Source organism: Macaca nemestrina, chromosome 1 (genome assembly GCF_043159975.1).
Source record: "Macaca nemestrina isolate mMacNem1 chromosome 1, mMacNem.hap1, whole genome shotgun sequence".
NCBI lineage: Eukaryota > Metazoa > Chordata > Mammalia > Primates > Cercopithecidae > Macaca > Macaca nemestrina.
The window spans coordinates 98,346,799-98,356,059 of record NC_092125.1 but is presented as its reverse complement, the minus strand read 5'-3'; the positions used below and the strand labels follow the sequence as shown (position 1 = coordinate 98,356,059).

Sequence of the window (9,261 nt, the reverse complement as noted above, 5' to 3'; positions counted from 1 at the left end):
ATGCCAGCATGCTGGGCTAGTTTAAAAAAAACAAAATTTTTTTTTTTTTCCAGAGACAAGGTCTTGCTCTGTGGCCCAGGCTGTAGTGCAGTGGTGTGGTCATAGCTCACGGCAGCCTCAACCTCTCAGGTTCAAGCGATCCTCCTGCTTCAGCCTCCAGATTAGCTGAGCGACAGGCAGGCACCACCACAGCCAGCTAATTTTTAAATTTTTTGTAGAGATGGGGATCTCACTATGTTGCTCAAGTTGGTCTTGAACTCCTATACTCAAGTGATCCTCCTGCCTTGGCTTCCCTAAGTACTGGGATTACAGGTGTGAGTCACCGTGCCTGACCTCTAGAGGTTAATTTAAGTGGGGTGGTCATTGTTATTCCTGCTATGAGACCACTGCAGGCTCACCCCGTGAAGGCCAGTGTCCTGGTACCTTCCTGGCATCTCATTAGACTACAGTCCTGGTGGGTTTGGTCAATAGTATTAGATTTGGGTTGTGGAATTCTAAATATGGGATTGCTTATGAAGTCCATAGGCAAAATCATCATCATTGACAAATGTTTACAGGGTGTTGTAGTCAACATTTCTATAAAACAGCAATTCAAAGTACAAAAAAAACAAAAAAAACAAAAACCCAAAACTCTCCCCTCCAAAATTTCCACCTAACTCCACCTCCCAACTGTAAGTCATCATTTTCTCCTGACTTAACCACTCCTTTTATCTATACCCTTTTCAAGGGGTTGTTGCTACTTTCTTTGTCGCATTTCTTTGTTGATCCTGCTAAGACTATAACCTTCTTGGAGATAATACAAACATCTGTATCTTTGAACCCCCTACAGAACTTTTCATGGACTGACAAAAAGTCCGTAACTACATGCTAAATGAAATTATTAGTATTTATTTATTTATTTTTTATTTTTATTTTTATTTTTTTTTTTTGAGACAGAGTCTTGCTCTGTCGCCCAGGCTGGGGTGCAGTGGCCGGATCTCAGCTCACTGCAAGCTCCGCCTCCCGGGTTTAGACCATTCTCCTGCCTCAGCCTCCCGAGTAGCTGGGACTATAGGCGCCCGCCACCTCGCCCGGCTAGTTTTTTGTATTTTTTAGTAGAGACGGGGTTTCACCGTGTTAGCCAGGATGGTCTCGATCTCCTGACCTCGTGATCCGCCCGTCTCGGCCTCCCAAAGTGCTGGGATTACAGGCTTGAGCCACCGCGCCCAGCCAATTATTAGTATTTAAAGAGCTGAGCGGGCTGGGAGCGGCAGCTCACACCTATAATCCCAGCACTTTGGGAGGCCGAGGACAGTGGATCACTTGAGGTCAGGAGTTCGAGCCCAGCCTAGCCAATATGGTGAAATTCCGTCTCTACTAAAAATACAGAAAATTAGCAGGGCATGCTGGTGCACGCCTGTAATCCCAGCTACTCAGGAGGATGAGGCAGGAGAATCGCTTGAACCTGGGAGGCAGAGGCTGCAGTGAGCTGAGACAGCGCCATTGCACTCCAGCCTGGGAGAGAGAGTGAAACTCTGTCTCAAAAAAAAAAAAAAAAAGAAAAAGAAAAAGAAAAAGAAAGAAAGAGAGAAAAAAGCCAAAAAAGATCTGAGTGAAAGAGGCATTCCTTGGGTTTGTTAACGTGAAGCTCCAGAGAGCCAAGTCAATGACTGGAGGTTCGATAGCACAAAACTGTTATTTAAATATAACTTTCTAACGAATAAGGTGTTCATTAAATAAAACTTGTTGTTTGAGGTACCCATCATTGAACGTGGGGGGTAGAGTCTTGAAGATCAGCTGTCAGGGATGTTGCAGAGGAGATCCCTGCATGGATAGAAGATTGGATTAGAGAGCCTCTTCCAATCCTAAAGTGTATGAATGTGCTTTCTTTGTCAAGCATTACAGAAACGAAAAGTAGTATTAGTCATCTGATGCAGAAATAAGTGAATTTGTGCTATTTAAATGCTGAAGTGCAGGGATGCTAAATATACATGAGATCTGAATAGTAATATAATTGAGTATTTTTTTTTTGTAAAAATAGGAGTTGCTCTAGGCTGTTCCTTTTACTCCTTTCCACCCTACTCCCCACAACAGTCAAGAACTTTTGCTCTCTGTTTCCTTCCTTTATCATTTGCTCTTCTTCATTCTTCAGTCTTGAGTGCTCGGCAGTTGATTCCTGTGCTTGGGTTCCTTAAAACTGTATATATATATATATATATATATATATATAAATCAAAGCGTGTTCTCCCCCTCACTCCGGCTTCTTCTAGCTGGGGGTGTCACCCACACAGCGCTGAAACAAGGAAAAAGGGAGCATTGTCCTCGGCTAGTGGGCGCCTGGTTCATGTGGCAGCTCAAACCCAGGAATAGTGCGGTCTAATCGAGGTGGTTAGATGAGGCTCCTCGTTTACGGGAATGGTGGTCCGTAAGGGCCTCTCGAGGCCCCTCTCCACATTCCTCAACTTAGGTCACAATTTATGTATCTGTCTGGTTAAAGCTTCGTATTAGAACGGGAGGGAGCCCAAAGTATCTTTTTTCTTGGGTGTCTCAACCGGCCAATCACGTTTTTAGGCCGACCTGGAGGCAGGGGGAACGCAACAGACTGCGAAGTCCTTAAAGAAGAATCTAAACAAGTCCTCCGTTCGCTGTTTGGGAGTGTGATGCAAAATAAGTATGTACGCAGGTGGAACGTAGACTGCAGATTTTGAGCCAGCGGCGTTTCTGCCCAAATCCTGGCAAATTCCGGTAGAAGTCAGTGGCAGGAAGCGGGAAAGGAGACTAAAAAATCAGAAAACGGCCGGGCGTGGTGGCTCACACCTGTAATCTCAGCACTTTGGGAGGCCGAGGCGGGCGGATCACGAGGTCAGGAGATCCAGACCATCCTGGATAACATGGTGAAACCCCGTCTCTACCAATAATACAAAAAACTAGCCGGGCGTGGTGGCGGGCGCCCGTAGTCCCGGCTACTCGGGAGACTGAGGCAGGAGAATGGCGTGAACCCGGGAGGCGGAGCTTGCAGTGAGCCGAGATCGCACCACTGCACTCCAGCCTGGGCGACCAGCGAGACTCCGTCTCAAAAAAACAAAAAACAAACAAAAAACCCCCCCAGAAAACAACCAGCAAACCAGCTGGGTAGAGCTGAGCGGAGAAGCTCCAGAGCCTTTTAAAGAGACTGTCCACATCACACCCCCAACTCCAACCCCCTCCCGCGCGCCTCCGCCCTCAGGTGGCGGGGCCTCCTGGCGTCACTTCCGTCCAGACCGGAACCCAAGATGGCTGCGCTCTTGCTGAGGTGACTTTAGTGTGGGACTAGGAGTTGGTGTCCGCGGCCCTCCGGAGACCTGAACTGGCCCCTCACGTTTTGCTGATAACTCTTTATCCTGTGCCTGGGCAGGGAAAGGACCCATGGGTGTGGAGGCCAAGCGCTCGGGGATCCTAGAGACCCCTTTTCCCATCCCCCGCAGCCGCTCCCGTGCGTTCCATAGGGCTTCGGGGTCGCTGATTTCGTATCGAGGGGCGCTCGGCTCTTGCCCCTTCTGTTTTCCCCACCTCGTCTAGTACTTATAACGCAAATTGCTCTTGGGCTTGCATCCAGAGCGGAGCTCTGAGAAAATAACTTAAAGGTCAGCCACCCATGGGTCCTACGATTTCGAGAGCGTATTTAGACATTTAGCTTCGGAGAGAGAGATCTTGTGTATTTTGCCTTTGCTTCGAATGCCTTCAAACAGCAGCTGCTCCCGCCGTGAGTGGGCGCTGTCTGGGTTCCCAGTCGGCTGCTGGCAAACGGTGCAGAAGGCCTGGACCCCTACTGGGGTGGTGATTAGCATTAGCACCCAGGGCAGACCTCTGCAGCCCCAAAGCAGCCCGGGCAATTCATTTTTAGTTCATCTTTTTATTTGGGAGGGAGAGTGAGTGTCCCAGTTTTTCTCTAAAATGTGAATTAGTTGTCCAGAGAAATACCCTAGATTTTCTTTCATTCTCAACTTTCCGCTATCTAGGTCTCATTCTCAACTCAGCCTCTCTAGTCACAGCGACTAGCGTCTTTAGACACGCCTGGTACAAATCCCAGCATAGTTTTGTGCCAGCCTTATTTTTGGAAATTGTTTGTTATGGAAAGTTAGCTTCAATGCTGTTGAGATTTCAATCCCTGATTTCCCCAAATGTGTTCTCATTTCTCTTTCCACTTCAGTCACCCAGTTTAAAAATAGAGGGACTTTGTTTAGTTTTTCTGCGGCAAAATGATTCCTCTTGGAGTTGAAATCAGGGATATCTTAGTCCTTCGTTTTCGCCCTGTTTTTCATCTCTATATGTATCTTCTTTCTAAGGTATGCCAAGGCTTGTCTTGCCAGTGCTGCCTTCTTTATTCCAGATGGTTTGACCATAATTGAATGCTTTTGAATTCTCTGATATATTTTGGTATCGATGTTAGGGGGTTTTGGTAGAATTAACATTTAGTTTGAAATGATCATATTGGTTCCAAACAGTTCATTTTAGGAGTTTTGGGATTAGTATTTAGAAGCTGAGGATCTTTATACTCATTAAGTGTATCCATACGGTATCATTTTGAGTTGTGCAGCGCCATCCACACTAGGATTCAATGCCAAGAAAGGTATATTTTTCATTAGTGGTAATCTGAAGCTCTCATCGAAAGGACACCTCTTTTTCTCATAAGGGCTTTTTTTAGGAGGAGAAATGAGGAATTAAAAATTTTTTTTTTCTTGATAGAAGTTCCCAGTCTAATTCCATTTCGCTAGAGGGATTTGGAACTGTTTATAATGTGCTGATTTAATCTCAAAAGAAAGTATCTTCTAAGAAATCCTAGGAACTGATTTCTGGTTCTACATTTATTTTGGACAAGTCAAGGTCATTGATTCCATGGCTGTGGTTTCCTCATTTGTGTTGCAAATGGCAATAACTTGGGCCCACTTAAGAGAAATATTGGTTAAACTTTTTTTTGTTCTTTTTATTTATTTATTTTTTTGAGACAGAGTCTGGGTCTGTCACCCAGGCTGGAGTGCAGTGGCCAGATCTTGGCTCACTGCAAGCTCCGCCTCCTGGGTTCATGCCATTCTCCTGCCTCAGCCTCCTGAGTAGCTGGGACTACAGGCGCCCGCCACCTCGCCCGGCTAGTTTTTTGTATTTTTTAGTAGAGACGAGGTTTCACCAGGTTAGCCAGATGGTCTCGATCTCCTGACCTCATGATCCGCCTGTCTCGGCCTCCCAAAGTGCTGGGATTACAGGCTTGAGCCACCGCGCCCAGCCTTTTTTTTTTTTAAGCCTCTTCTATGTGTCAGACATTATTATAGGTACTGTGGATCCAAGGCCGGGTGCAGTGGCTCATGCCTGTAATCCCAGCACTTTGGGAGGCCGAGGCGGGAGGATCACCTGAGGTCAGGAGTTGGAGACCAGCCTGACCAACATGGAGAAACCTCATCTCTACTAAATATACAAAAATTTGCCTGGCATGGTTGTGGGTGCCTGTGGGTGCCAGTAATCCCAGGTACTTGGGAGGCTGAGGCAGGAGAATTGCTTGAACCTGGGAGGTGGAGGTTGCAATGAGCTAAGATTGCGCCATTGCGCTCCAGCCTGGGCTACAAGAGTAAAACTCCATTTCAAAAACAGAAACAAAATTAGCCGGGATTGCTGGCACATGCCTGTAATCCCAGCTACCTGGGAGGCTGAGGCAGGAGAATCACTTGAACTCGGGAGGTGGAGGTTGCTGTGAGCTGAGATTGCACCATTGCACTCCAGCCTGGGCAACAAGAGCGAAACTCTGTCTCAAAAAAATAAAAAAAATTTAAAAAGTACTATGGTACTATGGATCCAAAATATTTGAGTCCTATCCTTGAGCTCAAAGTCTAGCAGGGAGATAAATAGATTAATTATTAAACCACATAAGAAATATTGATAGATATAAACAAGTGTGAGAGCATGGCAGACATAGCAAGTAAGGCTAAAGAAGTGGTGATCTTACTATCCAGGAATTGGTTTTTTTTTTTTTTTGAGACTGAGTCTCGCTCTGTCACCCAGGGTGGAGTGCAGTGGTGTGATCTTGGCTCACTGCAACCTCTGCCTTCTGGGTTCAAGTGATTCTCCTACCTCAACCACCCAGGTAGCTGGGATTACAGGGGTGTGCCAGTATGCCTGGCTAATTTTTGTATTTTTGGTAGAGATGGGGTTTTACCCTGTTGGCCAGGCTTGTCTCGACCTCCTGACCTCAAGTGACCCACCCACCTTGGCCTCTCATAGTGCTGGGATTACAGGCATGAGCTACCACACTGGCCCTTAGGAATTGAGTTTTGAAGGATGAATTTAACAGGCTCTGAGGGAGGCTCTAGTCAGAGAACAGCATGAGCATGTGGTCAAAAGAGGGTTTGCTGTATCTGGACGTAATGTAATGTTCAGTGTGGCAGAATTACAGTGGATTGAAAGAAATTTGTGGGAGGTTAGGTACAGAGAGTTGGCCACTTTGTGAAGTGCGTTGTTTGCCCACAGTTTGGATCTTACACTGTAAGCAGTGGGAAATTGTTAAAGACTTTTAGGCAGAAGAATGATGAAACCATGTTATTTAATTTATTTTTCAGTAAATTAGTGTTGGTGGTATTGAATGATATATAAGAGATCGGTGCGAGGGAGATCAGTTCAGGAGCTCTTGTTACAGTCCTAGTGAGAAATGAAGACGATATAGACTATAGCAATGGATTGGAATGAATTTTCCTAGCTATTAATGATAGGATTGGGTGATGCCATGCATACATATGGAGGGGTGGTGAAAGAAAATAAATCAAGGATGACTTAGCTTATAGTTTGGTAGTTGGGTGGTAATACTCATTAACAAGAACTTTTGTATACAAATTATTATTCATCATGTCATTCAAAGTTATATATCTATTTTATTGTTGCTGTTACCGAGACATTTTTGAAACTTTTTGGTATACCATCAGATCAAGTTTAGAAACTCATTATATTACAGTCATATAATATATGACTATAATAAGATAAATTATAGTCACATCTTGTTTTGGACTAAAAATGATACTCAGTTTGATCACATGGACTTGGCTTTGAATAACTTTTTTTTCCAGAAATCAAATTTATTTTCAGTAGATGAGTATTTTTGTCACCACTAAGGGTTTTAGAAAGAATGCAATGCAAATTCTAAAGACGTTAGGGAGACCAGTGATAATATCTTACATATATATGTGGTGTTTTGTAGTTTAGACAATGCTTTCCTGTATGTTTTCTTGTGCAGTCCCCTCAGCAACCAATAAGGTAGGTATTATCAATGCCATTTTATAATTGAAAACGCTGATGCTCAATGACTCACTCAAGTTATACAACTTATTCTAAGATTTCAGGCTTGATTTTTTACTTTCCAATGTTATTTTTACATTACTGTTGCTGCCTCAATCCAGAGAAGAGTTTAAAAAATGATTTGAGCAATGATTACATTTTGGGGAGACATGTTAACGCATTTAGAAGGGGCAGCAATAACTAGAAATTATAAGTTCTGGCTTGTCAATTAAAAATACAGAGTTCCTGTTTTCACATGAAAGGGAAGGATAGATAATTACTTTTGTCAGATTTCAAATAAGGTTATGGCATTTATGCAGCTAGTTTCTGTGAGGGCCTTGTAGAAAGTTTACATTGATATTTGTCTCGGAAACAATAGCGCTAGACAGAGAGGGCACGCCATAGATTCCAACCCACATCTGCAAACTCTTGCTGGGTAGCTGAGTGACTGGGCCTAGCCTGGTGTGAGGAATGCGTGCCCTGCAACTTCAGAGTCACAATTCAATTGATTAAAAGAGATTTGTTCCCACTTCTTTCTGGGAGCCTTGGGTATACAATGTCTGTATTCACCTCTTGCCTTCAAAGCTGGAAAGAGGGAAGAGCTGAAGAAGGAAGTGTTGGTTAGATTTTTTCCTTCAAATAGTGGGTCCTTCTAGTGTACTAATGTGAAACATACAACTTTTGAAAAGTTTGTGCATCTAATATCAATGGTGTGAGGAACATCATGAGCTTTTTTAGAAGATCATTAGATCTTTATGAGATCTTGTATCCTAGTGCCTTGCAAGTAGTGGATATGCAATAAACTTTTGTAGAATCAATGTATTTTTAAGTTTTAGTTCCAGAAATTCACTCTATTTACCTTCTTAAATGCTTTTGGAAAGATTTGATATAATGATGTGACTGAAGGGTATAATGGTTGTGTGTTTTTCATAATACACGATGAGCATCCCTTTTCTGAAAAGCTTTGGACCAGAAGTATTTAGGATTTCCGAATTTTTTCAGATTTTGGAGTATTTGCATTATACTTACTGGTTGCGTATCACTAAGCTGAAATCCAAAATGCTCCAATGAGCATTTCTTTTGAGCATCATGTCAGCACTTAAAACGTTTTGGGTTGGCCGGGCGCGGTGGCTCAAGCCTGTAATCCCAGCACTTTGGGAGGCCGAGACGGGCGGATCACGAGGTCAGGAGATCGAAACCATCCTGGCTAACACGGTGAAACCCCGTCTCTATTAAGAAATACAAAAAACTAGCCGGGCGAGGTGGCGGGCGCCTGTAGTCCCAGCTACTCGGGAGGCTGAGGCCGGAGAATGGCGTGAACCCGGGAGGCGGAGCTTGCAGTGAGCTGAGATCCGGCCACTGCACGCCAGCCTGGGCGACAGAGCGAGACTCCGTCTCAAAAAAAAAAAACAAAAAAAACAAAAAAACGTTTTGGGTTATGGAGGGTTTCAGATTTTGGATTTTCCACAGTAGGGGTGCTCAACCTGTACCATGTAAACTTTGGATCAGTTAAATTCTCCTTAGATAGAATGCCTAGGCACATCTTAGTTTCTGACTTGAGAAGCAATTCTGGCACTGATGTATACATTTCAAAAATAGCAATTTTTAAGTAGAAAACTTTCATGGGGTCAGTAAAAAATTTTTTTATTCCCATTTTTTTGCACATGATTGTAATTACATGAAAGACTTTTTGACTTGAAATTCATTCAGGATATATTGAGTTTAATTGATGTTAGTTCCTGAAATGACCTAGCTTAATATTTAGCTAGGTCTCTTCACAAACCCCTTGCACTCTTCAACCTTTTTTTTTTTTTTTTTTTTTGAGACGATGTCTAGCCCTGTCACCCAGTCTGGAGTGCAGTGGTGCGATCTTGGCTCATTGCAACTTCCGCCTCCCAGGCTCAAGTGATACTCCCACCTCAGCCTCCAGAGTAGCTGGTATTATAGGTGTGCACTACCACACCCAACTAATTTTCATGTTTTTTGTAG

At 43.8% G+C, this 9,261-nt stretch overlaps 1 protein-coding gene across 6 annotated transcripts in view; it reads left to right on the top strand.

The window, feature by feature from the left end:
- The first annotated feature begins 3,180 nt into the window (after window positions 1–3,180).
- Window positions 3,181–9,261, top strand: part of LOC105498215 (succinate dehydrogenase complex subunit C) — a 44,527-nt gene continuing 38,446 nt past the window's right edge. For 2 of the 6 annotated variants that reach the window (XM_011770185.3, XM_011770184.3), the window contains exon 1: window positions 3,226–3,271. In XM_011770185.3, the coding sequence (XP_011768487.1) occupies window positions 3,252–3,271 (20 nt within the window). In that variant the 5' untranslated portion in view covers window positions 3,226–3,251. Of the gene's footprint in view, window positions 3,272–3,584; window positions 3,603–4,285; window positions 4,305–7,235; window positions 7,252–9,261 lie in introns of those variants that run through there. The other 4 variants (XM_071082234.1, XM_071082245.1, XM_071082240.1 and 1 more) reach the window with 4 other exon arrangements.